The sequence below is a fragment of the Cebus imitator genome, unplaced genomic scaffold (assembly GCF_001604975.1).
Source record: "Cebus imitator isolate Cc_AM_T3 unplaced genomic scaffold, Cebus_imitator-1.0 Scaffold149, whole genome shotgun sequence".
In the NCBI taxonomy this organism is placed as follows: Eukaryota; Metazoa; Chordata; class Mammalia; order Primates; family Cebidae; genus Cebus; species Cebus imitator.
This window is the reverse complement of record NW_016107464.1, coordinates 1,982,179-2,007,813: the sequence shown is the minus strand read 5'-3', so window position 1 is coordinate 2,007,813 and position 25,635 is coordinate 1,982,179. Positions and strand designations below refer to the sequence as shown.

Here is a 25,635-nt window from a genome sequence, read left to right as displayed (position 1 = left end):
TCTCTTACTTTGGGAGGCTTAGGTGGGTGGATCACCTGAGGTCAGGAGTTACCAGCCTGGGCAACATGGCCAAACCCCCCGTCTACTAAAATTACAAAAAATTAGCCAGGTGTAATGGCATGTGCCTGTAGTCCCAGCTACTCAGGAGGCTGAAGTGGGATGATCGCTTGAGCCCAGGAGGTTGAGGCTGTAGTGAGCTGAGATTGCGCCATTGTACTCTGGCCTGGGTGACAAGCAAGACCCTGTCTCAAAAAAGAAAGAAAGAAAAAAAGTCCCTGCCCTGAGGAGTTTGCAGCCTAGTGAGTGAGGGCAAACCCTGTCAATATCGTAATATAATATTGAGGGAAGAGAGATTAATTCTGTTTTAGAAGATAATATAGAAGTAGGCAAATTTGATCATGTCCTTGAAGAAATACCAGTTCAATTGGTAAAAACAATAGGGCGAATGCTATTCTGGGCAAAGGGGAGGCATAAATTACTATGAGCAGGAGAGTGACAATCCAATTCTCATACTAGGTCATGTCGAGGGCTAGTATGGAGCATGGATTGCAGGGGAAGACTAGGTGCAAGGAGATGGGGTAGAAGAGTGTGATGACCCCAAGAATGGGCTTAGGGCTCCCAGTTGTTGTTGTTTTTGAGACAGAATCTCACTCTTGCCCAGGCTGGAGTGCAGGCACTATCTCAGCTCACTGCAATCTCCACCTTCCAGGTTCAAGCGATTCTCCTGCCTCAGCCTTCTAAGTATCTGGGATTAGAGGCACCTGCCACCATGTCCAGATAATTTTTTTTTCTTAGATATGGGGTTTTGCCATGTTGGCCAGGCTGGTCTTGAACTCCTGACCTCAGGTAATCTGCCCACCTTGGCCTCCCAAAGTGTTGGAATTACAGGCTATTGTTGTTTTTTTTTCCTAATTAATTAGTTTTTAAATTTATTTTAGAGATAGGATCTCACTATGTTGCCTAAGCTGGAGGGCCGTGGCTATTTACAGGTGCAATCCTGCTACTGATCAGCACTGTGCTGAAGTTTTGACCTCCCCCAATTTCCACCTGGGTTAGTTCAACCATCCTTGGGCAACCTGACTGATGCAGAACTTAGTGCAGACACCTGACTGGTATACTACACTACAGTCCAGAACTCCTGGGATCAAGGGATCCTCCTGCCTCAGCCTCCCAAGTAGCTGGGACTGCAGGCACGTGCCATCACACCTGGCTAGTTTGCCCTTTTATCAAACAATTTATGAAGCCTCTTGCAGTTCTTCAGGTGCTGGATTCTAGGCCCTACAGACGCAGCATTGAATACAGAACAGCTCTACTGTTTTGTAGCTCACATTCTAGTAAGGTTCCATTGGCTTCAACAAATCGCAAGAGAATAAGGCCATTCCAGGTCCATATCTAGGGCCAGTATTCAGTAGGCACACACCAATATAGTTGTGTTGGTTATTTAAGTATATTGAAATATTTCTAATTCTGTTGGCATATAGCCATGGCCCCTAGCTCCAGGGTATCCCTGCTAACCTAGCTCTTCTTTAGGGACCCTCCAGACCTCCTGATCCCTTATCTAAAGTGACAACGCCTGGCATAACAGGGACCCTAGGACCCCACTTGAGTACCTCAGCACTTGAGTGCCAGAATCAGAAAAATGTGGACTCTGATCCTGAATCATGCAGGGAGTCTGTCAGATCTTCAACTCTGATGGGTCAGTGATTGTGCACGTGCTGCTGTGTTAAAAATAGTTTTATTGTCCTCCCTGTCTAATCCTTTCTATTCTTCGAGACTCAGATGAAAGGCCACCTCCTTCAGGAAACTCCTTAACCAACCATCTACCACTAGTCTGGAAAAGATCTCTGGTGTCTTTGACCCAACCCAGTTCTTTGCCTTCCCTCAATAATAACTTTGCCCACCATCAAACTCATATTAGGGTGATTTATGACATTTTATCTGCTCTAATGGCCTTCAGCTCCATAAGGGCAGGGTCCAGTACTTGACCGAGTCAGTCTTTTATTCAACAGCCATTATTCAGCATTTTCTCTTTGTAGATCACCTTGCCAGGTGCTTGAGAAATACCAAATTGACTAAGATATATCCTCTGCCCTCAGGGAGCTCATTGTCAATGACCTGTGTATGTCAGACCACAACTATCCTGTAAACATGACATCACTTTTTAAATTATTATTATTATTGAGACAAGGTCTTACTCTGCCACCCAGACTGGAGTGCAGTGGCATCATCATAGCTCACTGCAGGCTTGACCTCCCGGGCTCAAGTGATCCTCCTGTGTCAGCCTCCTGAGTAGCTAGGACCACAGGCACAAGCCACCACACCTGGCTAATTTCTTTTTTACTTGTTTTGTAGAGATGGTGGCTTGCTATAGTGCCCAAGTTGGTCTTGAACTCTTGACCTCAAGTGATCCTCCCACCTCAGCCTCCCAAAGTGCTGGGATTATAGGCGTGAGCCACCATGCCTGGCCTGACACCACATTTTTGTGACACTCTAAATCATCTGTGTTGTCAGAATAACTGTCATATGGTACACCAAAATATATATGGCTGAATAACAGCTGTCCTACAAATGGTCATCTTCAGAAAGAGTCAGCCTTAGATTCTAGGGTACCATTTCTGGAGCCAAATTCAAAGCTGTCTACGGCAGTGAAGTCCAGGTACACTCTGGATGGCCAGCTGATTGTCTTGGTCATCTCTGTCATTAGCTTGGATCTTGCTTGGCTCTGACACATGGAAGGACATGGTCATATCTGTATTGGATGGGCCTATACAAGACAGAATGTGGTAACAACTAATCCAGCTCTCTGTTACAGCTCACTTATTTTCCAAATATTATTCCCTATGGCTCTGCTTCTCTCCTTTTCTCTCTCTGTGTCTCTGGTCTGGGTTGAAAATGTGGACTATGACCTTGGATCATGCTGGGAGTCTGCCAAATCCTCAAACAGGTTTGAGTTATTTTTTTACTGAGTCTCCCAGGTTGGGACAGAGTGTACCCAGGACTGAATGACCAGGGCACCCCACACCTGGTTCAGGACCTCTCTGTGGTTAGTAAAGGCCAAGTCTTTGTTCATGAGAGTTTGTGTTTTCAAACACTGAGGGGTCATGTTACTAAAACATGTCTCTGCCTATCCCAGCATGACGGAGGAGGAAGTTATTCGTTGGTGGGGTGGAAGGGAAAATGCTCCCTCTCTCAAGCCATGGCTTGGGGGCAAAGACTGATCAAATTCCTTGTAGAACCTTGAGGCTGACTTGTAGTTCTGGCTGCCTCCCCATCTATATTCATTTCCGAGGGCTGCTATAACAAACTACCACCAATGGGGTGGCTTAAAACAGCAGAAATGGATTTTCTAACAGTTCTGGAGGCCAGAAGTCTGAAATCAAGGTTTTGGCAGGGCCGGACTCTCTCTGAAGGCTCTGGGGCAGAATCCTTCCTTGCCTCTTCTAGCTTCTGGTGGCTCCAGGAATTCCTCGACTTGTAGCTGCTTTACTCCATGTCTGGCTCCAACTTCTCATGGCCTTCTCTTGCCCCTGAGACTCCACTGGGTGTCTCATTGAAACACTTGTCACTGGATCTAGGGCCCACCAGCATAATCCAGAATGATCTCATCTCAAGATCCTTAACTAATTATGTCTGCAAAAACCCTTTTCCCAAATAAGGTCACATATACAAGTCTTGGGGATTAGGACATGGACATGTCTTTACAGGGCCACCATTTAGTCCACCATCAGTGCAGTCGAACTGAAGTGGATGCACAGGATGAGAAGGGATGAGTTTGTATTGAAGACTCTCATGCTTTTACCCTTATCCTGCTCCATATTCTTTGCAAGGCAGTGTCACCCACTCCCATGGCTCCTATAACCAAGTATTCCCGGGCTGGACACTCTTCCCCATGTCAGACCCATAACCATCTGCCTGATAGACAAGACCCAAAACATCTCCACTTGGATGTCCCACAAGTATTTCAAGTTTAACAGGCCCCAGGTTGAATTTGTTTTCCCTACAACCTCCTCTTCATCCTCCTTCAGTGAATAGCACCACCCTCTACCTGGAAGCCTCAACCAGAAACCTGGTACCATCTCTGCTTTCGCCTTTTCCTTCACCTAGCATTCAATAATTCACTCTAGCATGCCCTATAGATTCTATCTTCTAAATTTTTCATCCACATTTTTCATCCTGGCTCACACTTTCATCACCTCTTACCTGGATGACTGCAACTGCCTCCTGATGGGTCTTGCTGAGTCCAGCCAGCCAGAGCAATGTTTCTAAGTGGCACATCTCATGATCTCACTCCATTTAAGGCCTTTCAATGGTTTCCCATTGCTCTTAGGGTAAGGTTCACAGTACCTGATGTGGCCTTCAGAGGGCCACCATTGCCCTGGTTTCCATAGGGGTCTTGTGACTTAGTGGGGTCCAATCAGTGAAGCTCTCTGTCTGAAGTATTTGATGGCTAAGGGAACCAACTGGACAACCTATAAAGAAGTACACAGCCATTATAACTGTGGGCAGCCATCTTGTGTCCATAATGGAAGCCAGCCTTAAGATGAAGGTAAAACCACGAAAGGCACAGTGGAGTGGTAGAAAGAGGCCCTTGGTAATATGATTGAGCTGCTGGATTAGGCCAACACTAGGGCCCACCTGCTTCTGGACTTTTCAGTTGCATGAGTCAATAAATTATTCTAATGTTTAGCCACTCTGAATTTATTTTTACTTATATCACAATTTTACTGATATAAATTCCTTCTAAGCCTCCATGCCCGGCTAATGTTTTGTATTTCTAGCAGAGACGGGGTTTCACCATGTTGACCAGGATGGTCTCGAGCTCTTGACCTCGTGATCCACCCGCCTTGGCCTCCCAAAGTGCTGGAATTACAGGCTTGAGCCACCGCGCCCGGCAGTATGAGAGAATTTTTAAAATCACCCTATGTGTCCCATTCATCCCTTTAACTTCAGTGATCCAGTCAGTACCTGGCACAGATTAGGTACTTAGTACACATTTGTTAAATGATTATCTTCAATTCTATTACCCAGAGATAAAAACTAGTTAACTTTTTTTTTTTTTTTTTTTTCAGAGATGGAGTCTCAAACTCCTGGGCTCAGGCGATCCTCCTCCTGCCTTTGCCTCCCAAACTGCTGGAATTACAGGTGTGAGCCATCGCGTCCGACCACACAGTTAACTTTTGATTCTTTCGCCTTCCAACATTTTAAATATATTATATACAAAGGGGATCATATTGTACACCTTTGTAGCCTGCTTTTTTTCCTCTCAGCAATATACTTACTATGTGCGTTTTCCCATATTGATAGCTTCTTTACAACACCATTTTAAATACTTTCATATCATTCCTTCAAATGGCTATACATTTTCCTAGCCAATTCTAGGAAGAACTGACCCCCTAGCATCCGGCATGGGCCCAGAACACAATGTGTACTGTAATGATCGCCCCCCGTCCCAGTTCTCCAGACAGGACACTAAATTCCTGTCAGCATCTGCAGCCCGTCTCCTGACTCAAAGTCCAGGCTGCTACCCCAACTTAGTGCCAATCAGAGGAGGGCCTCACACCTGCCCTACCCCACCCTGCCCCGGACGGCGCCGCGCAACTAAAGCACCGCCCTGGCGCTGTGGTTGGACGGAAGAGACGCGGTTTTGTGCCGCCGGCTGGCCGGCCGCTGCGCATGCTCCTTCGCGCCCTGCCCTCCCCGGTCCCGCCTCCGCGGCTCCCGCCTGTGAGCTGTTGGGATTTGAATTTGCCGCGGGTTGCGGCCGGAAATATCGATCCCTCAGGCAGGCATGGAGATCCTCTGCTCCGGCGCGCGGTGCCCGGTGCAAGAGCAGCGTGCCCGCTGGGAGCGGAAACGCGCCTGCACTGCCCGGGAGCTACTAGAGACCGAACGGCGCTACCAAGAACAGCTGGGGCTGGTGGCCACGGTGGGGGACCTGGCATACACTCCTATTATGGGACAGGGACCCCAGGGTGTGGGAGGGTCTCTGCGAGGTCGGTAACCACTGCATGTAGGGAGCTTGGGCAGACTTCTGTGGTTTCTGGGGGCGCTTGGTGTTAGCCTCCTCTTCCTCCAGGCTAGGATGCCAGTATTCTCTCCTTCCGCAGTACTTTTTGCGGATCCTGAAAGCCAAGGGGACCCTGCGACCATCTGAGCGCCAGGCCCTGTTTGGATCCTGGGAGCTCATCTACGGCGCCAGCCAGTGAGTGGAAGGGGCTCGGGGAGAGGAATGGAGGGAGAGCCCTGGCCTGTGGCCATGCACAGAGCTTGCAGTCAGAGATTCAGGTTCTGTTCGGAGTCGCCAGTTACCTCACCTGTGGCCTTGGCTCAGTGCCTTAGCCTGCCCTGGTTCTCCATCTGTACAATGGGGTCATAGCACTACTATTAGTGCTGTTAATTCTCATGAAAACTAAATGAGGTGCTACTTGAGTGGTTCTAGAGCTGCCCTTTTGCTGTCCTCACCCACACAGAGAGCTGCTTCCCTACCTGGAAGAAGGACACTGGGGCCAAGGGCTGGAGGGCTTCTGCCGCCACCTGGAGCTCTATAACCAATTTGCTGCCAACTCAGAGAGGTCCCAGACTACCCTGCAGGTAACCTGGAGATGACCTCAAATGTTTCCCCTTTCTCTCTTGCCCCCCTTACCTTTCCCCTTCATCTGGAGACCGAAGCTTCATGTATTTCCTGCATTTATAGAGCCTGCTGAGTGCCCAGCTCTGTGCCAAGTTCCCTGTAGGGAGACAGGGTTTCTTTCAGGAGCACACAGTTTACTGAAGGCTGGGAATGTGGATACAGATGAATGCAATATAAGGTGTGGCTTCCTCTCTGCTTCCAATCCTTTCTTCCTCACTCCAGGAGCAGCTAAAGAAAAATAAAGGTTTCCGGAGGTTTGTGCGCCTTCAGGAAGGCCGCCCTGAGTTTGGGGGCCTTCAGCTGCAAGACCTGCTCCCTCTGCCTCTTCAGCGGCTCCAGCAGTGAGTGAACTTCCCTTGATTCCAGCTGCCTCTCTCTTTGAGTCTGTATGACTGCTGTCCTCAGCTTTGTGGGATGCCTTGGGGTCTATCCCAAACTCCTGCCTCTCCCCTGGGGCAAACTGCTTCTAAAAACCTTTTGCAAGAGTATATGTGAGCCCACTGGAGCACCCAGGATCTGTAGCTTGAGGCCCTTAGCTGGAACAGTGGAACTTTACATTAAAGTGAGGGGGCCTGTACTAGGGCCTGATGCACATTTTCTGGAAAAGTTTCAAAGATGGGCAGGCCTGGCTTAGAATTTCTGTCCCTGGGTTAAGCCTGAGTTACGGGCTATAGCCAGGCTGTCTGTAGCATCCTCCTTGGGTTGATAAACTTTCATCTTCCTATCTGGCCTCCTGAACTATGGTTAGTCTGCCATTGATTCTTCAGTGTGGGATAGAAGAGGGCTGTGTGGTGTGAGCCCTGGTTCTGAGTCCCAGATGAAAGAAGGGGATACAGTAGCCAGAAGCAGATCTTTCCTGCCTTGCGATTGAAATATGGGTAGCTGGTGATCTGTGCATCAGGCAGGGGAAATTTTGCCTGGCTCTGCTTCCCCTCAGACTTTCCACTGTTGAATTCCAGGTATGAGAATCTCGTCATTGCTTTGGCTGAAAACACAGGTCCCAACAGCCCTGAGCATCAACAGCTCACACGTAGGTTCTTGCTCCTCTGCAACACAGGTTGGAGGCTTCCTCTCCTGTATCCCTTTCTGATTCTGACCTCCAACAGTGTCTGGTATGACCCTGTCTTCCACTGACATGTATACAGTGTCCCTACTGCTCTGCGTTTTCTTCAAGAAGTCATACACTGACCCTGCTCCCTCCCAGAATAACCTCTTTCACCACCATGCTACCCAAAGTCAAAGTTATATGGGGAGTAAGGTGGGAGATGTTATTCCAGGGGCTGCCCGGCTAATAAGTGAGACTGCCCAGAGAGTCCACGCTATTGGTCAGAAACAGAAGAATGACCAGCACCTTCGGCGCGTCCAGGCTCTGCTCAGTGGACGCCAGGCAAAGGGGTTGACCTCAGGTAGCCTGCCTACTTCCCCCTCAATCCTCAACTGCCCCTTTTATTTTTATGACTCTTAAAATGCCAACCAGCTGCCCTTTTCTTACTCACCCCCTTCCTCTATTGACCTAGCACATACTCCCTATTCTCTGAGCCTCTCTTTCCTCTTATTCCCATGGATCCCGGAGCACCAGGGTAACAGTGCTCCCATCCCCCAGGGCGCTGGTTCCTCCGCCAGGGCTGGCTGTTGGTGGTGCCTCTCCATGGGGAGCCTCGGCCCCGCATGTTCTTCCTCTTCACTGATGTGCTCCTCATGGCCAAGCCTCGACCTCCACTGCACCTGCTGCAGAGTGGCACCTTTGCCTGCAAGGCCCTCTACCCCATGGCCCAGTGTCAACTCCGCAGGGTCTTTGGCCACTCAGGAGGCCCTTGCGGTGGGTTGCTCAGTGTAAGTAATAGGTGGGAACCCTAGGCCCAAAATATGTCTCAGATGCTTATGGGCTGGTTTATCTCCCTGGTCAAGGTCCCTTTTCATAGGAACAGAGCCACCTACACTGAGAGAGGATAGCTGGGGCTTGTGCTTCATACCTAGTCATTGTCTTATCCCCAAATTCCCTCCATGGAAACAGCAAGGGCTTCAGCTTTAGCCTGGACCTTTCTGAGCCATGCGCTAAGAGGTGGTCTCTCCCTAGCTGTCCTTCCCTCATGAGAAGCTACTGCTTATGTCCACAGACCAGGAAGAGTTGGCACACTGGTACCACAGTCTGACTTGGGCTATCAAGTAAGTTGTGTCTTCCCCCAGGAAGGGTGCTGTGATAAGGCCTACAAACAGGAAATAGGCAGTTCTTGTCTCATGCCCTACATTGGTCTGGCACTCTCCCCCTCCATCAACCCCACAGATGATTTTGTCTGAATAGAGCACTCATGCCAAGGCCTGAACTGACTGTCGTCTCTCCACAGTGGCCGGAAAAACTAGAGGAATCTTAGAGATTCCAGAACTCAGGATACCTCAGGGACAGGTCACAGCCAGGAGTACAAAGGAATCTTCTTCAGTACTGGACAAAACAGAGCCCTTCACTATTTGACAAAGGTTACTTTGTGTTTGCCTGGACCAAGCTATTCCAGGTCATTTGACCCAACTCTTAGAATCACAGCCAGCTGCAATGGCTCATGCCTGTAATTCCAGCACTTTGGGAAGCTGAGGTGGGAGGATCACTTGAGCCCAGGAGTACACGACTAGCCTGGGCAACACAGTGAGTGAGACCCTGCCTCCATTTAAGAAAAAAATCATTAAGAAGAAATTTTGTAAAGAAAGAAGAATCAGGAAACCAAGTCTGACCCAACTGAACCTCGGCTGAACCAGCCCCTAACACAGAGAGGGGATCTGGGACTGGTAAGCTCTGTGCTGTGTCCATGGTCATTTATCAAGGTTGCTGCTTTGTAAATGTGGCTATTTTTATGTTGTGTATAGTTTCTATCATTTTTCCATTGGATTTGAGTAAAGTTTTTTTTTTTTTGGAAAGACCTTTCAGTTTCAGTTTTGCTATGAAAAAAGGGATTTTTGGGCCCTGAACACTGGCATGCTGGTGGCCTCAGGAATACAAGGAAAAGAACTGGAGCTCCCTCTATCTTCTCTGCTCTCACACTGGAAGGCAGCCTCTTTTTTTCCTAATAAGGGCAGCTTTTCAGGAGGGCCCAGTTGTCCTTAGGCACCTAGTATGGGTATGTACAACCAGCTAGGATGGAAAAAACACACAGGAGCATCCCATCACAAAAACAGACTTTGCTTTACTCAGCCTTCAGCTGTCATCCCTCCTTCCCTGCCAGGGCTGTGACTGGGGTCCTTTGCCATAGCCTGGCTGCACCTTCTCCGCAGCCCCTGCTCCACTTCCCAGGAAGTAGCTAGGTTCCATGTCTCTGTGCTCCAGTTTATGGGCTTCTCCCAGGCCTGACTGTCGCCAGCCTCCTCCTCATCCTCCTTTAAACAAAAGTCCTCATGAAGAGGTCTGCCGGCCTCTGTGTGGGGAGAGATCAGGAATGTTCCAGTTTCGGACACTTTGTCTCCACCTTCAGCAGGCTCACCTCCCAAGCCTTCACCTGGTTCTGAAGCCTCCATACCCTTGTCCAGCTTGCTGTCTTGCAGCAGCTTGTGGATGGTCTGTAGCTTCATGTTCAGAAGCTCCTGCTGGGCTCCAGCCAGAGTAGTCACACTGAAGAAATGTCAATCAGTGGCTGCCCAACTTATGTCCCCATTCCTCCCTCCTGCCACAAATTTCCCCAAAATTCATAGAATCATTGCTCTCCTCACCACTCAAAAAGGGGGTCCAGCTGGGCCATCAGGTTGTTCAGGTGCTGCTCTGTCTGGGCCAGCTGTTGTGTCAACTGGGCCAGCTGTTGCTCTGGGGATAATGGAGAAAAGGGGGGAAGAAGTGGTTACATATCTTATGCTGTCCCCTAATCTCCCCCTACCAAGTACAGACTTCTGCTGAACCCACCTGACTGCAGTGGCTGCTGCTTGCCTCCCTCCTCGTGGAGAACTGTAGTTTCATCTTTCCCCTGTTGTGGAAGAAGGAAAGGGCAGTGCTGAAACAACAAGGTTCGGCTCTATCACCTCAGTCTCTGCAGCCAGCTAGGAGAGAGTGTAATTTGAGGTGGAGACAGTGACTGGGTTTTTACCTCAGAGAATCACAATCTGAGTCTAGTTCCTCACCTAGCACATGAAACAACATGTCCCATGTCCCACACATGGCCATTCAGTTTGCTGAAACACCTCCAGGAATGAGCAACTCTCTCCAGTTTGAAAATAGTTCTGGTGGCTTGCCATGGTGGCTCACACCTGTAATCCCAGCACTTTGGGAGGCTGAGACAGGTAGATCACTTAAGGTCAGGAGTTTGAGACCAGCCTGGCCAACATGGTGAAACCCTGTCTCTACTAAAAGTACAAAAATTAGCCAGACATGGTGGTACGTGCCTGTAATCACAGCTACTTGGGAGGCTGAGGCAGGAGAATTGCTTGAACCTGGGAGTGAGCCAAGATCATGCCATTGCATTGCAGCCTGGGCAACAGAGCTAGACTCCATCTCCAAAAAAAAAAAAAAGCTCTGGTGGTTAGACAGTTCATACACAAAGCCAAAATTTGTCCTTCATGTGCTGACTGGAGCCTTCCAAAATAATGTCTTCTCAACGTGACAGCCTCTCAGGAATTTGAAGACAATGGTCACACCCTTGCCCCCTTTCCTGAGTTTTTTTCTAGTTTAATAACTTCAGTCTTTTCAGTCAGTGCTCACTGCCTGTGGTTCTCTCTGGTTATTTCCTGAACTTGTAGTGCTTTTAAAGCAGTGCCCTGAGAAGAATACAATTCTCCAGGGTCGTTCTGATGGGCAGGTGAAACACAGTGCCATGTTCCCAGCCTTGATTTGGGAAGTGGGTTGTCATATCCCACAGTGAATTTCTTAGTCAACTGGAATGCCTAAGTGTCTTTCATAAGAGCTACTGCTATGTTATGTTTCTTCCAGATTGTACTCGGGTCCAAGAACAGAATTTACTAGTCTATCCTTCTCAAAGTTCTTCATTAAATTCAGTCATTCATCCTAGCCTGTCACATTTACCTGGGGTCATTATTAGCTGTCTCTTCTAGTTTCATACATCTAAACTGGTTCCATCGGTTGTATTTTATAATGCAAGTACGTAATAGGGTCAGGGCTAAAGATATATACAGCCCTGGCTACTACTTTCCAAAATGTACTGTCAACTTACATTTCAGGGCCTCCATCCCAAGGAGAACATGAGACCACCTGATGTCTTGAACTCTAGAAACACTGGCTGCAACAACCAACCTCCTGTGCCAAAGTTGGCCCCACTGTTGTAGCATGGACACTGCTAGCTGGGTTCAAATCCCAGCTTCAACAGTTGCCAGCACTAGGTGACCTCGAGCAAGTGACTACTCTTTACTGGATTGTGGGAGAACTAAATGTGATGGTCATTATTTATTTACAGTTCACTACACACTCCACATCCGTTACCCCCCTGGATCCTCAAAATAACCCCATAATGTTGGAGAACCAACGGACTATTGTCTTCATTTTACAGACAGGGAAGCTGTGTATTCTTCTTGGTACCCTGGCTTCCCAATGGGAGATTCACGCTCAGGGCACCCCCACTCCCGGCGGTCCCCACCTGCAAACACTTGTACAGCACAAAAGCCACGACGGCTGCGGTGTACAGTGCCCCCAGAGGCAGCGACCCGGCCCGGGCCCGCTCGCGCTGGTCCTTGAGCGGCGGTCGCCGCTGGGGTTCTGTGGCCCCAGAGCCAAGGTGGGCTGCGTTCCCTGCGGAGGGAGGACAGAGGCGAGTCAGCCGAGCTGGGGCCTGGGACCCGCATGCAGTCCCAGCCCTACTCCAGCAGTCCTCGCTGGTACCTGGGTGTACCCGAAGGTCGGGGTTGGCGCGGTCTCCGAGAACCCTGGGCAACGCAGACACAAGGAGCAGCCCCACCACACCCAAGAGCGAGACCGCGCCCGCCATGACCGGCCCAAAGGTAGAAGGATCAGGAAGACGGTGCGGAGGCTGTGGCTGGCCGCCCCAGTGCGCACGCGCACCGACTAGGCCCTCTCCGGGCCTTCCAGGGAGGCACGCCCACTCCCCGTAGGGCGGGGCAAGACTTTATTTGCATAAGATATTCTAGCTTCCCTCCCTTTGCTTTTTCTTATCTAGTTAAGCTATTCTGCTAGCCACAATGCCACTAGAAACCTATAATCTTAGAAAGGTATACCCAAAAGTGGTTTGCTTTTCTATATCACGCCACTAACTTTCTCACCCTATTCTTAAAATGAAATTTTTTTTCAGGTCTATAAAATGCTACCTCAGGACGTCGTAAGCATACGGCGTGCTGAAGGCCTGTATCCTAGGCTACACACTGGGGACTTGTTCCTCTGATCCCTGCCTAGGGGAAAGTCCCCGGACCTCGGGCAGAGAGTGCCGCGTGCCAAGGCACGTAGATATTCCCCGCTTCCCACTGCAAAACCCGCCAAGAAGCACGTCTCGCTGAGCGGCGTGGTGCGGGGCGTCGTCCGTCAGTTAACTCTAGTTACGCAGGCAGTGCGTTTCGGCGCACCAACCACACGGGGCTCATTCTCAGCGCGGCGGTTTTTGTGCCTGAAGCAGGGTCTCACGCTGCATGTATTTACATGTAATAGGGTCTGGGTACAATCCTCCTCACGCTGCATCTATCTGTATGTAATAGGGTCTGGGCACAGCCCTAGGCCTCTCCGGGCTCGTGCAGTCCTCCTCCTCAGAGTAGCTGGACTGGAGTGCAAAGGCGAGATCTGGGCTCACTGCAACCTCAGACTCCCGGGTTCAGGCGACTGCCCTGCCTCAGCCTATACAGTAGCTGGGATTACGGGCGCACACCACAGGTGTAGACCCGTCTAATTTTTTTGTATTTTTAGAAGAGATTGGGGTTTCACTATGTTGGCCACACTGGTCTCCAACTCCTGACCTCGTGATCCGCCTGCCTCGGCCTCCCAAAGTTCTGGGATTACACTAATTTTTGTATTTTTTGTAGAGACTGGGTCTCACCATGTTGCCCAGGCTGGTCTCAAACTCCTGGTGTCAAGCGATCAGTCTGCCTCGCCCTCCCAAAATGCTGGGATTACAGGCGTGATACCGCGCCGGTTCAGAGCGGCTTTTTATGCGTGGGCAGCTTTACGCCGTTATTCATTGTGTAGCTGGTACACAACGTATGGACTCTGCTTAGGCTGGAATTCTGCCTCCCCTGCTCAAGAACAGTGACCTTGGGAAAGACTTCTTTCTCTCCGTGCCTTCCTGTCCACTCTGAGGAATGGAGATAAGCATGTACTTCAAGAGGTGTGATGATTAAACGGGATCACTCAAGTAAAATACTTAGAACTGTTCCTACATAATAGTGGGGTTTTTTTTGGTTTTGTTTTTTTTTTAACAGCGGGTCGCTCTCTTGCCCAAGCTGGTCTTAAAATCCTGGGTTACAGGGATCCTCCAGCTTCAGCCTCCCAGGTAAGTGACATTACAGGCACGTGCCACCACGCCGGATTCTAATGATTTTTTAACTTCAGCTGCTACTATAAGCCAGACGGTTGAAATTACATTGACTCTCTCCCTGACGCCGCCGCATTCCCTTTCTGCACAGTTGGCTTCTACACAACCTTCAGCTCTCAGCGCAAGTGTGTTTCCCTCATTCAGAACCCTTAATTCAACTTCTGATTTATTCCTTAGTGCTGCTATTTCACTTTCTTTAATACCACTAGACAAGCAGTCCCCAACATTTTTGGCATCAGGGACCGGTTTCGTGGTGGAGGAATGCTTTCCGGATGAAACTGTTCCACCTGAGATCATCAAGCATTAGATTCTTAAAGGGAGCGAGCAACCTAGATCCCTTCCGTGCGCAATTCACAGTATGGTTCGCGCTCCTAAAAGAATCTAATGCCGTGGTCAACTGACAGGATGCAGAGCTCAGGAGGTAATGATCGCTGGCCCATGGCCCACCTCCTGCTATGTGGCCCAGGAGCCTAACAGGCCACAGACTAGTGCTGGTCTGTGGCCGGGGGTTGGGGACCCTTGAGTTAGGGGCTGGTCCTAAATTCCACGAAGGCAGGAGCCACCTCTCTTTTTTTCTTTACCATTTTACTCCCAGAGCCTAGAACAGCGCCTGGCACCTAGCAACAGCAGGCACTCAATTAATCTTTGTTGAATGAAATTAATGGATGGTTGAAATGACCCCAAAGGGTAATATAATTAAGCTCTTTAAAAGAATGAGGAAACTACAATTCAGGAAGGTTGAGTACGATATTAATCAGGTAAGAGGCAGGGTGGAGATTTCATCAGTTTTCTGCCTCTTTCTATACCTTCTGTAACAGCCTTTCCCCATCTTTGCCTTCCATGACCTTGCCAGCCAGGCAGATATTCTTCCTTCTGTTCCACAATCTCTTAATGTTCCACAGAGCCTTTCATGGTCTCTTAATTGGGATACACACTGGGTTGTCTGTCTAGCTAGATCAAGAGCTCTCCGACATGAAACCATGTTCCATTCACATTTTTATCTCCAGAGCCTGGCATACAAACAGGTAGTCAGTACATCGTGTGTATTAAATGAATGAAGGCAAGATTGGTGGCTCAGGCCTGTAATCCCAGCACTTTGGGAGGCTGAGGCTGGCGGATCACCTGAGGTCAAGAGTTCAAGACCAGCCTAGCCAACATGGTGAAACCCCGGCTCTACTAAAAATACACAAATTAGCTGAGTATGGTGGCTGGCGCCTGTAATACCAGCTATTTGGGAGGCTGAGACAGGACAATCACTTGAACATGGGAGGTGGAGGTTGCAGTGAGCCAATATTGCACCACTGCACTCCAGCCTGGGCAAATGAGAGAGACACCACCTCAAAACAAAAAAAAAAAATTCGCTGGGTTTGGTGGCCAACGTCCATAATTCCAGCTACTCGTAAAGCTGAGGCATGAGAATAGCTTGAACCCAGGAGGCAGAGGTTGCAGTGAGCAGAGATCAAACCACTGCACTCCAGCCTCAGTGACAAAGCAAGACTCCATCTCAAAATAAATAAATAAATAAGATAAATGAGATATGGGTGTGTCTTCTTGTTTTTCCAAAAAGGAGGAGGAAGAGCAGGAAGGGAGAAACCCTCACCAAGGGGAGTTGTCGTAGTCTAGCTCAAGGGTCCCCAGCCTCCAGGCCACGGTTCATAACCTGTTAGGAACTGGGCCGCACAGCAGGAGGTGAGCAGGAGGCGCAAGGGAGGCTTCATCTGTATTTAAAGCCATTCTCTATCCTGGCATTACCTCCTGAGCTCTGCCTCCTGTCAGATCATCGCAGCATTAGATTCTCATAGAACCAAACTCTATTGTGAATTGTGCATGAACAGGATACAGGTTGTGGGCTCCTTTTGAGAATACTAGACCAGGCGCAGTGGCTGATGCCTGTAATCCCAACACTTTGGGAGGCCAAGGCAGGCAGATCTCTTGAGGCCAGGAGTTCAACACCAGCCTGGCCAACATGGTAAAGAAAATCCCATCTCTACTAAAAATATAAAAAGTAGCTGGGTGTGGTGGCAAGCACCTGTAATCCTAGCTACTTGGGAGGCTGAGGCGCGAGAATTGCTTGAACCCAAGAGGCGGAAGTTGCAGTGAGCCAAGATGTTGCCACTACACTCCAGCCTGGATGACAGAGCAAGACCCTGTCAAAACTGAAACCAAGCAAAACACTAATGCCTGATGATCTCAGGTGGAACAGTTTTATTCCAAACCATTCTCTCCTCCCACATCTTGTGCATGGAAAAATTGTCTTCCACAAAACCTATCCCTGGTGCCAAAATGGCTGGGGACCAGTGGTCTACCTGATGACCCCGTGACAGCCTGGGTACACAGAGCAGGGTAATAGAAACCTTGAATCTAAGCCAGTTGGCATAGTCGATATTGTAAATAAGGGGTTCAAGTCAGGTATAATAAGTGGTCCCCAACTGATTATTGCCTTTAGAGAACTTAGGGCACTATTGCAAATCTTTTTTCAAAGGAATCAACAAATCAAGATTTTAAAAATTTGAAATCTCCTAATTTTTAACTGTTGACAAGGAATCAGTGGCATACTTAGCATATTTGACACCAAGTGGATATTTTGGTGTTTTTTTTAAAAGACAGGGTCTCCCTCTGTTGCCCAGTCAGGAGTGCAGTGGTGAGACCATGGCTCACTGCAGCCTCGACCTTCTTGGATCAGCCTTCTGAGTACCTGGGACTGCAGGTGCACACCACCATGGCCAACTAATTTGTGTGTGTGTGTGTTTGTGTGTGTGTGTGTGTGTTTTGAGACCAGGTGTTTCCCAGGCTGGCCTTGAACTTCTTGCCTCAAGCAATCTGCCTGCCTTAGCCTCCCAAAGTGCTGGGATTACAAGTGTGAGCCACCTTGCCTGGCCTGGATCATTTTTAAAGAACATTTTTCTTTCTTTTCTCTTTTCTTTCCTTCTTTTATTTAATTAATTAATTTATTTTTGAGACAAGGTCTCACTCTGTTTCCCAGGCTGGAGTGCAGTGGTGCAATCATGGCTTACCACTGCCTCTATCTCCCAGGCTCAAGCAATCTTCTCACCTCAGCCTCTCAAGTAGCCGTGACTACAGGCAAGCACGCCACCATGTCTCGCTAATTTTTAATTTTTTGCAGAGATGGGAGTCTTACTATGTTGGTTAGGCTGGTCTCAAACTCCTGGGCCCAAGCTATCCTCCCACCTCAGCCTCTCAAAGTGCTGTGATTACAGGTGTGAGCCATTGTACCTGGCCCCAATTTTTCTTTTTTCTTTTCTTTCTTTCTTCTTTCTCTCTCTCTCTTTTTTTTTTTTCGATGGAGTCTTGCTCTGTTGCCTAGGCTGGAGTGCAGCGGCATGATCTTAGCTCCCTGCAACCTCCACCTCCTGGGTGCAAGTGATTCTTGTGCCTCAGCCTCTCGAGCAGCTGGGATTACAGACACACACCACCACGCCTGGCTATTTTTTATATTTTTAGGAGAGATGGGGTTTTACCATGTTGACCAGGCTGGTCTCAAACTCCTGACCTCAGATGATTTGCCCACCTCAGCATCCCAAAGTGCAGATTACAGGCATGAGTCACCATGCCCAGACACAAATTTTTCTTGTTTTCTTTCTTTTTTGGTGAGGGCAGGGTCTCACTCTGTTGCCCAGGCTGGAGTGCAGAGGCTTGATCTTGGCTCACTGAAACCTCTACCTCCAAGGCTCAAGTAATCCTCCCACCTCAGCCTCCCGAGTAGCTGGGACCACAGGCGTGCACCACCACATCCTGCTAATTTTTTGTATTTTTTTAAAGACAGGGTTTTGCCATGTTGCCCAGGCTGGTCTCAAACCCCTAGGCTCAAGCAGTCCTCTGACGCAGCCTCCCAACATGCTGGAATTGCAGGCATGAGCCACCATGCCTAGAACAAATTTTTACTATTCAAGTGGCTCATTTAAAAAAATGCTTTAAGGCCGGACACGCCACTGCACTCCAGCCTGGGTGAGTAAGCCGAGATTGCGCCAGTGCACTCCAGTCTGAGTGACAGAGTGAGGCTCCATCTCAAATAAATAAATAAATAAATATTTTAAAAAATTTAAAAATTATTTATATGACAATTATGTTCATTGATAATTATGAAATGAATAATGAGGGCCAGAAAATAAATTCAGACAGTGAATATTTTCTTTCCTTGAACTTTGTAAATATAATCATGTCAACATAAAACCAGTTATGCATTGCTTAACAACAGGGATCGGTTCTGAGAAATGAGTCACTAGGCAATTTTGTCATTGTGCAAACATCAGAGTGTCCTTTCACAAACCTAGATGGTGCAGCCTATTACACACCTAAGCTATATGATATAACCTGGTGTTCCTAGGCTCCAATGCCTACAGCATGTTACTGTACTGAATACTGTAAGCAGTTGTGACACAATGGTATTTGTGTACCTAATGCAGAGACAGGATCTCTTTCTTTGTCACCCAGGCTGAAGTGCAATGGCACAATCATAGCTTCCTGCAGCCTCCAACTCCTGGGCTCAAGTGATCCTCCCATCTCAGCCTCCCGACTAGCTAGGACTACAGGCTGTTTACTACTATTTTTGTCTGTTTGTTTTTAGTAGAGATGGAGGGTCTCACTATATTGCCCAGACTGGTTTTGTACTCCTGGCCTCAAGCAATCTTCCTGCTGCCTTGATCTCCAAAATGCTGGTATTACAGGAAATGAGTCACTGTACCTGATCGACCACAGCAATTTAAAACTTAGATGTGGGCTGCGCGCGGCGGCTCATGCCTGTAATCCCAGCACTTTGGGAGACCAAGGTGGGAAGGTTGCTTGAAGCCATGAGTTGAGACCAGCCTGGCAACAAAGGGAGACCCCATCTCTACAAAAAATGAACAAGATTAGCTGGGTGTGGTGGCACACGCCTGTAGTCCTAGCTGCTCAGGAGGCTGAGGTGCAAGAATCACTCGAGCCCAGGAGGTTGTCAAGGCTGCAGTGGGCTGAGCTGTGCTACTGCACTCCAACCTGGGAGACAAAATAAGACTCTGTCTCTCAAAACATAAAATAAAACTTACATCTATAAAGTATTTTTCAGGGAGAAGAATTTAATCACTGATTTTTTTTTTCAGAATTTCTGGAACATGGTGATAAGAGGACTGATTTTTATTTTTTACATTCTCTACAGACACCTCTGCAGCCCCTTACTGTCTGCAACTCAAGGGGCAGGACTTCTGCCATCCCCATTGTTGGCATGGCACTGCACTCATTTCAAACTTAAAAAAAATGTTATATGGGCTAGACAAAAGGTATCTTTGACTTCTGGTCTCATGTTTATATTTGGAACTTAAAATCCTTCTCTTCTTTCTACATCAATAACCTGGCATGTGATGGAGTTATCTCTAGGTATGGCAGGTACCTAGAGATAACTGCCATAACTGTCCCCTGAAGTGAACATGTGCAAAGACAGGGCTCAGTTTCCCAGGACAGTCCTAGGGCAGAGAGTTTTAAAATGCAATTAATTATTGAGAGTGACAGTTCTTATGGACAGTTTGGATGAAGTGGGTTGAAAGAGGAGGTTTGGGGGTGTCCCTCAAATTATAATGCCCCCAACCCAATGAAACAGTAACAAGCATCATCTAAACACATATCCTCTCAGATAAGCCTTAGGGTGTGATGGGATTAGAGGTACCAGGAAGCTCCCCACGACCCTTCTACTTTATACCATGCTCATTGAGGAACACATCTTTCTTCCAGGACACAGAGTTGGGGAGGAAGGTGGGCATCCTGGAGCAGAAGGGGCATTCTTATCCTTGTTGGTCCTGCCTCACGTCACTTCTGCCTCACCTCCCCGAGTCCCCAGGGGCTCAACTGCCCGTGACACATTACCCACAGGCCTGCTTGTCTTCTCAAGGGGGCACAGGGCCCCGGCAATGAGGGTGGGGGAAGCTTAGGAGCTGCAGGAGTGGCGCAGGTGCAGGCACAGGGCGGGGTCTTTGTTCTTTTGCTCATCCCTCCCCTCCCCCTTCCTCTCCGGAAACCAGAGACTTTGCCACCACCAGTACTGGGGATGCTGAGCTGTGGGGGCCAGGCCTGAGGAGAGGTGGGAGTGAGGAGGGCTGGGGAAGCGGGCAGGCCATGAACCAGGCTGACCCTCAGCTCAGAGCAGTGTGCTTGTGGACTCTCACATCAGCAGCCATGAGCAGAGGTGACAACTGCACCTGCCTGAATCTACTTGTGCAGGGTGAGCTGGGCTGGGCGGGGGTTGGGTGGGAGGGGTCATGTGGCCCCAGGTGCCACCTGCTGGGCCCTGGGGGTTGGGCTGGTCAGTTATACCCCCCCTTCCTTTCACATCCACAGGAATCCCCTCCATAACCCAGGCCTGGGGAATGTGGGTCCTCTTATGGGCTATGACACTGCTGTTTCTCATCTCACTGGCCGCACACTTGTCCCAGTGGACCAGGGGCCGGAGCAAGAGCCATCTGGGACAGGGATGGTGGGTAAGGGACAACAGGGATGGGTTGACTGAGAGTTCTCTCTTACCAAGAAGTCCCCACTCATCCCTTAAACTCTGTGTTGCAGCTCTGGAGGGTCTGTGGAAGAGGTCCCACTGTACGGAAACCTGCATTATCTACAGACAGGTAGGGAGCTGGCAGAGAGGAGGGCCACAGAGGCCGGGTCCTGGGTGGGTGGGATGGGGACACGTAGGAGGAGGGACAAGTTGCTGACCAGATTCCTGCTCCTTGTCCCAGGACGGCTGTCTCAAGACCCAGGGCCAAACCAGCAAGATCCAACTCCTGGAGGCTCTGCCAGGGTGAGTCAGCTATGGCTGGAGAAAAAGGGAGGGAAGGAAATGGGGGCTTTCCGGCTTTTCCGAGGGTCCAGTGAACTTCTAACAGCCTTGCATCTCCAGGCTGCAGAGGAGGTGATGTGTTATACCAGCCTGCAGTTGCGGCCTCCTCAGGGCCGGATCCCTGGCCCTGGGACCCCCATCAAGTACTCGGAGGTGGTGCTGGACTCTGAGCCAAAGCCCCAGGCCTCGGGTCCCGAGCCGGAGCTCTATGCCTCGGTGTGTGCCCAGACTCGCAGGGCCCGGGCTTCCTTCCCCGATCAGGCTTATGCCAACAGCCAGCCTGCAGCCAGCTGAGATGGAGGGCCTGGCACAGCAGGACATGCACTGCCCCAGCCCCCAGTAGCAGGGGCATGACTGTTTCCCAACCAGCCCCAAAGTTGGGCGCCATTGCCAAGTCACAGGACGTGAGCTACCCTGGACTTCCTATCTGAGCTTCGAGGGAGACATCTCAGGGCAAAGCTTTCATGATGGAGGAGGCAAAGACAGTAGCCCCGTCCTCATTTCTTTTTTCTATCTGTTCCTCTTAGGCCCCAAACTCCAGGTTCTCACTTCCTTCTTCTGGAGTTTAACCAGATCCTCCCCACCCCCACTCCCTCATAGACTACCCCCACGCCTCAGTGTCTCCTCAGGCACAGGAAGTGGGTGGTGGGGGAGGGGGTAAGAGCCTGACAGTAGGTGGGTGGGTATATTCCTTGGGAACCCACAGACTGGAGGGGACCTGGAACTTAGAGACCAGAGAGACCGAGCCTGGCTTTTGACCTGAGAACCCTGGCAGGAGAATAGTCTCCATCCTGCTGTCTCTGTCTTGTCCCCAAGTGTTCAAATAAAACTTTTCAAAAAGTGTTTAGATTTTAACCTAGAAGGCTGAAGACCTGCAACGGGCCCCGCAAATGAGGGTGTGAACCTTGCTGTCTGCATGGAGCTGTTTCTTTGGGTGGCTAGCGGGGGATGAGGGGCCAAGAGAGGCTGTGGCATCAATGCTGCAGAGGTGGGTGCCGTGGTGGAGGGCTGAAGCCCAGCTCCGCAGCTGCTCTTGCTGCTGCTAGAACACCCCTGGGATCTGCACTGAGAGCCACCACGTTCTCCCTGGGGGCTGCAAGCTCACAGCGCTGAGCTACTCTCCCCTTCACCTCTATAATTGCCACCACCACCACGACCTGCCACCCTGGCTCCTTCATCAAGTCCCCCACCTGACCTCCCCCTGTCTGCCATGAGTCCCCAGCTATACCCCTGTTTTGACATCAGTAACCTTATCTGCATTTAGTCATCGTATACCCCCAGAGGCCCTCTCCTTACCCTGTCACCACGGCAGCAGTCCATCTCCACTCACTCTCTCCCACCCTGGCCTCCTAAAGTGCTGGGATTACAGGCGTGAGCCACCACACCTGGCCTTCACTCTCTCAGTTGTCACCTGCAGTCTCGGCAAGAGTTTTGCTTGTCACCCCTTTCATTTTAATCCCCATCCAATTTGTCCTGCCTGTCTACCCATCATCTGCTGATTCTTAACCCCAGCCTTCTACCCCATACAGCATACTACATACATGCCCCAGCCTCCTGTCCCATACAGTCAGCTGGTTGCCACAGAGATTAGGACTCTGGCCTCAGGAGTTGGACTGCCTGCATTCAAATTCCATGCCTACCACTTACCAGCTGTGTGTTCTTGGGCAACTGGGCCTCAATTTCTGAATCTGTAAGATCGGGAGGATATTATTGGTGTTTACTTCAAAAAAAGGTTGTTGAGAGGCTAAATGAGTTACCATTTGTAAGGCATTTAGACAATAAATTCTCAATAATGCTAGGCATTATTAAAATAAGAGAAACATAGGATCATCTGTGGGAGCTCACAGGTGAAGTGATTTCTAAGCAGAGACATGACACATAGTAGAAGTTTGCCAGGAGAGGTGAACGACAGAAAATGCTCCAAGGCAGAGGGAGCCACAGGCAAAGGAGAGGCTTATTCAGAGGACCTGGCAGAAGGACATTAGGCACAGCTGGAGGGTGGAGTAAGATGGGGGCAATGGCAGGATGAGGCTGGAGGGGCAGGCAGAAGCCAGATCACACTGTGCCCGTAAGTCATGCCAAGGAGCTTGGGCTTTATCCTGCAGGGAAGGTGAAAGGGAGTCACTGAAGGTTTTTAAGCGAGGATGAATACAGGGACCTAAAGGCTCTAACTCCACTGGCTGCTGTGCTGATTTAGTGTCAGTCTGGAGTCAGGTGGCACCTTTCAGAGGCTGTTGTAAGATTTTAGTGAGAGGGGATGGTGGCCATAGCGGTGGGGATGCAGAGGAGGGATGGATTACAGAGCTATTTAGGGTTTTTAAAAAAAGGCCCACCTATCACACCTTCCAGCTTTCTGGTTACAGCCTGTAACAATCCCCAACGCAAATCCTCATCATAATAATACAGCATAGCTCCAAATTGGTTCAGCTCATCACCTCCCTCACCTGGCAACCCCCTCCCCCCCGCCCCCGACACACACACACCCTCTACTCCTTAGTCCATTGGCTGCCCCTCCCACCTTTCTTGCAACCCATCTGTGATCCATCTCTAGCAAAAGCCCCAACCTGTCAAACCCCTTCTAGGATATTTCAAGGTCTAGGCCATCTCCCCCAAGCCTCTGTAGAGGCGGGCCCCGCTTGTCAGATCTTTCAGAGGTTTCAGGGGCTGAAGAAAGCAGAAGTCGAGGCTTTCACTTCCAAGCTTCTCTCTTTCCCACTTGGAGTGCCACAGGAAGCCACACAGGAGGAAATTGTGGGCCTGATTCTGGCCTGGTGGTCCCAATTTGAAGGGAACCACCCTTCCCTAAAGTCCACTCCCCCACACACCCCACAAATGCCCCTGGGTCCCTGGACTTCTGAGGACTTCACCCTGGGCCTCCCCAGGAGAGGCCCAGGTCGCGGTTAAGGGCAGAGAGCTGAGGCTGCGTGGGAGGGAAGGAGGCTTCAGGGGGGCGGACACCGGATGCGGGGAACCACCGGCAGCGGGATGTGGGGGTCTGAGGACTGTGGTGCTTCAGAAGATGGCTCAGCGTCGCGCCAGGTGGACGTGAGAGCTTTACCCTGCAGGAGGCGGGGGTTGGGGTCCCGCCTACCCACTGGGAAGAGCCAAGGGCTCAAACGCCCCCAACCCAGCCCGCAAATCTCTCCGGCGAACCCGGCCGGCCCAGACACCCTCCGCTAGCCGCCTCCGCCGGTTTAGGACTGAGCTTGTAGCGCCGCCGCCCGGCGAGGGGCGGAGTTGCCACCACGTCTGCGCAGGCGAGCTGCAGGCTGGCCCGCGGCATTCTGGGAGTTTTAGTCCTGACGCTTCGGGACCGCCCATAGGTATTGCCCCTGACCGCGCAATGAGGACGCCGCTTCCCCGCAGTCGCCTCCCAAGTTCGCGGAACGCAGCGTACCGGCTCCCTCTGGACTGGGTGACATGACTGCTCCCAAACAGTCGTTTGTAAATTGAGTTTCTGTAAAACAATTTTATTTTTCATGTGTGACAGAAGCGGGGTACGATTTGAACTATTGTTTTCCTTCCAGCCCCCCAGCCCGGATCCTCTGACTTCTCTCTGGTACCGCCGTTCCGTTTTCTTACCTTCTTACCTCGTCTCTATCACCGAGGCGCGTCCTCTGGCCCAGGGCCTCAGTCCTGAACACTAAGACTGGGCAGATTCCCGACTGATTTCTGAACCTAGACGCCTTCCAAGGGTCCCCCTCGCCACACCCTCTAGTTTATCAACTCATCTTACGAACTGTGATTTCTCTCCCCATCTCTAGCTCCGGGTACTTCCCTAGTAGACTCCTTTCCCTCGCCGGTGTAGCATTCCAGCCAGAAGGAGTGCCGGTCCCGGTGCTCCATTCCCAGGGACAGACCCTCAGGGGGAGTCCCTAGGGCCCCTGGGGCTCCAGCTGTCCCCCCTCTTCCTTAAAGCCCAGCTTGGAGGATAGGGACACACTTAAAACGGAAGAGGAATGGTCTCCGGGACAGTCAAAGGTTCAACAGCAGGAAGTTCTTAAGAAATCACTTACAGATGGGGAGGGTCTTTGGAAGCCATCTGGCCAGGGCCCATTCGTCTTTGGCCCTGCTCTGCAGTCTCAAAGATGGGTTTAAACTTCCAGCTTGGTTTTGTTACGAGGAAAACAGCTGGGATGTGGAGAAAGACCAAATCTTTTTTTAATATTTAATTTTTATGGGTACATAGTAGGTGTATATCTTTATGGAGTACATGAGATATTTTGATATAGGCATACAATGCATAATACAGATCAAGTCTTTTTTTTTTTTAAGACCGAGTCTTGCTCTGTTGCCCAAGCTTGGAGTGCACTGAGGCAACGTTGGCTCACTGCAACCTCCGCCTCCCGGGTTCAAGTAATTCTCCTGCCTCAGCCTCCCTAGTAGCTGGGATTACAGGTGTGCACCACCATGCCCTGCTAATTTTTGTATTTTTAGTAGAGACACGGTTTCTCCGTGTTGGCCAGGCTGGTCTGCAACTCCTGACCTCAAGTGATCCAGCCACTTGGATTGCAGGCATGAGGCACCACAGTAGCCCAGACCGAGTCTTAATGACTTCATTTGAAACCTTGAATTCAGCCATGCCCAGAGTTAGACTTGCCAGCTGAAGTTTTTGGCTATGTAAGCTAATGAATTCCTTTTTTTTTTTTTTTTTTTTTGCTTAAGTCAAGGTTATGTTTTCTATCTCTTGCAAACACGAGCTCTGACTAATTCTGTGGGGGAAAGACCAA

General features: G+C 49.9%; 4 protein-coding genes across 8 annotated transcripts; 3 read left to right on the top strand and 1 right to left on the bottom strand.

The window, feature by feature from the left end:
- The first annotated feature begins 5,612 nt into the window (after positions 1 to 5,612).
- ARHGEF39 (Rho guanine nucleotide exchange factor 39) lies at positions 5,613 to 9,578 on the top strand. Of its 2 annotated transcripts, XM_017543091.2 has the most exons (9): positions 5,614 to 5,926; positions 6,108 to 6,202; positions 6,471 to 6,591; positions 6,854 to 6,972; positions 7,591 to 7,661; positions 7,909 to 8,037; positions 8,235 to 8,464; positions 8,709 to 8,797; positions 8,977 to 9,541. In XM_017543091.2, the coding sequence occupies exons 1-9, from the start codon at positions 5,789 to 5,791 to the stop codon at positions 8,990 to 8,992; spliced, it is 1,008 nt and encodes a 335-aa protein (XP_017398580.1). In that variant the 5' UTR covers positions 5,614 to 5,788; the 3' UTR covers positions 8,993 to 9,541. The 2 variants fall into 2 exon arrangements, with proteins under 2 accessions (XP_017398581.1, XP_017398580.1); XM_017543092.2 differs by lacking the exon at positions 7,909 to 8,037 and having other exon boundaries at positions 5,613 to 5,926; positions 8,977 to 9,578.
- A 206-nt stretch (positions 9,579 to 9,784) lies between these two features.
- CCDC107 (coiled-coil domain containing 107) lies at positions 9,785 to 12,609 on the bottom strand. Of its 3 annotated transcripts, none has more exons than XM_017543094.2 (6): positions 12,435 to 12,609; positions 12,193 to 12,344; positions 10,512 to 10,572; positions 10,325 to 10,415; positions 10,114 to 10,226; positions 9,785 to 10,032 (listed from the first exon to the last, which is right to left on the bottom strand). In XM_017543094.2, exons 1-6 carry the CDS (start codon positions 12,538 to 12,540, stop codon positions 9,809 to 9,811), a joined length of 747 nt encoding a protein of 248 aa, XP_017398583.1. In that variant the 5' UTR covers positions 12,541 to 12,609; the 3' UTR covers positions 9,785 to 9,808. The 3 variants fall into 3 exon arrangements, with proteins under 3 accessions (XP_017398583.1, XP_017398584.1, XP_017398582.1); XM_017543095.2 differs by having other exon boundaries at positions 10,135 to 10,226; XM_017543093.2 differs by having other exon boundaries at positions 9,785 to 10,226.
- Positions 12,610 to 20,100: 7,491 nt separating this feature from the next.
- SIT1 (signaling threshold regulating transmembrane adaptor 1) lies at positions 20,101 to 21,748 on the top strand. 2 transcript variants are annotated; one of them, XM_017543083.2, is made up of 5 exons: positions 20,101 to 20,296; positions 20,413 to 20,548; positions 20,635 to 20,693; positions 20,805 to 20,866; positions 20,966 to 21,748. In XM_017543083.2, the coding sequence occupies exons 1-5, from the start codon at positions 20,191 to 20,193 to the stop codon at positions 21,197 to 21,199; spliced, it is 597 nt and encodes a 198-aa protein (XP_017398572.1). In that variant the 5' UTR covers positions 20,101 to 20,190; the 3' UTR covers positions 21,200 to 21,748. The 2 variants fall into 2 exon arrangements, with proteins under 2 accessions (XP_017398572.1, XP_017398571.1); XM_017543082.2 differs by having other exon boundaries at positions 20,103 to 20,296; positions 20,805 to 21,748.
- On the top strand, positions 21,256 to 25,134 carry LOC119473321. Its single transcript, XM_037743625.1, has 4 exons — positions 21,256 to 21,309; positions 23,636 to 23,798; positions 23,971 to 24,320; positions 24,433 to 25,134. Exons 1-4 carry the CDS (start codon positions 21,256 to 21,258, stop codon positions 24,550 to 24,552), a joined length of 687 nt encoding a protein of 228 aa, XP_037599553.1. The 3' UTR covers positions 24,553 to 25,134.
- The last annotated feature ends 501 nt before the right edge of the window (positions 25,135 to 25,635 follow it).

What these genes read in the sequence shown, in the direction of transcription:
- ARHGEF39 (XM_017543091.2), top strand. Translation starts at nt 5,789, where the DNA reads ATGGAGATCCTCTGCTCCGGCGCGCGGTGCCCGGTGCAAGAGCAGCGT. An exon ending in CTCATCTACGGCGCCAGCCA is followed by an intron (nt 6,203 to 6,470) that starts GTGAGTGGAAGG and finishes TCACCCACACAG; the next exon opens with AGAGCTGCTTCCCTACCTGG. An exon ending in CCTCTTCAGCGGCTCCAGCA is followed by an intron (nt 6,973 to 7,590) that starts GTGAGTGAACTT and finishes GTTGAATTCCAG; the next exon opens with GTATGAGAATCTCGTCATTG.
- CCDC107 (XM_017543093.2), bottom strand. Translation starts at nt 12,540, where the DNA reads ATGGCGGGCGCGGTCTCGCTCTTGGGTGTGGTGGGGCTGCTCCTTGTG. An exon ending in CGACCTTCGGGTACACCCAG is followed by an intron (nt 12,345 to 12,434) that starts GTACCAGCGAGG and finishes CTCCCTCCGCAG; the next exon opens with GGAACGCAGCCCACCTTGGC. An exon ending in CTGGACCCCCTTTTTGAGTG is followed by an intron (nt 10,227 to 10,324) that starts GTGAGGAGAGCA and finishes ACATTTCTTCAG; the next exon opens with TGTGACTACTCTGGCTGGAG.
- LOC119473321 (XM_037743625.1), top strand. Translation starts at nt 21,256, where the DNA reads ATGACTGTTTCCCAACCAGCCCCAAAGTTGGGCGCCATTGCCAAGTCA. An exon ending in CCATTGCCAAGTCACAGGAC is followed by an intron (nt 21,310 to 23,635) that starts GTGAGCTACCCT and finishes GGAGTGCCACAG; the next exon opens with GAAGCCACACAGGAGGAAAT. An exon ending in ACCGGCTCCCTCTGGACTGG is followed by an intron (nt 24,321 to 24,432) that starts GTGACATGACTG and finishes TTTTCCTTCCAG; the next exon opens with CCCCCCAGCCCGGATCCTCT.
- SIT1 (XM_017543082.2), top strand. Translation starts at nt 20,191, where the DNA reads ATGAACCAGGCTGACCCTCAGCTCAGAGCAGTGTGCTTGTGGACTCTC. An exon ending in AGCCATCTGGGACAGGGATG is followed by an intron (nt 20,549 to 20,634) that starts GTGGGTAAGGGA and finishes TCTGTGTTGCAG; the next exon opens with CTCTGGAGGGTCTGTGGAAG. An exon ending in CCTGCATTATCTACAGACAG is followed by an intron (nt 20,694 to 20,804) that starts GTAGGGAGCTGG and finishes TCCTTGTCCCAG; the next exon opens with GACGGCTGTCTCAAGACCCA.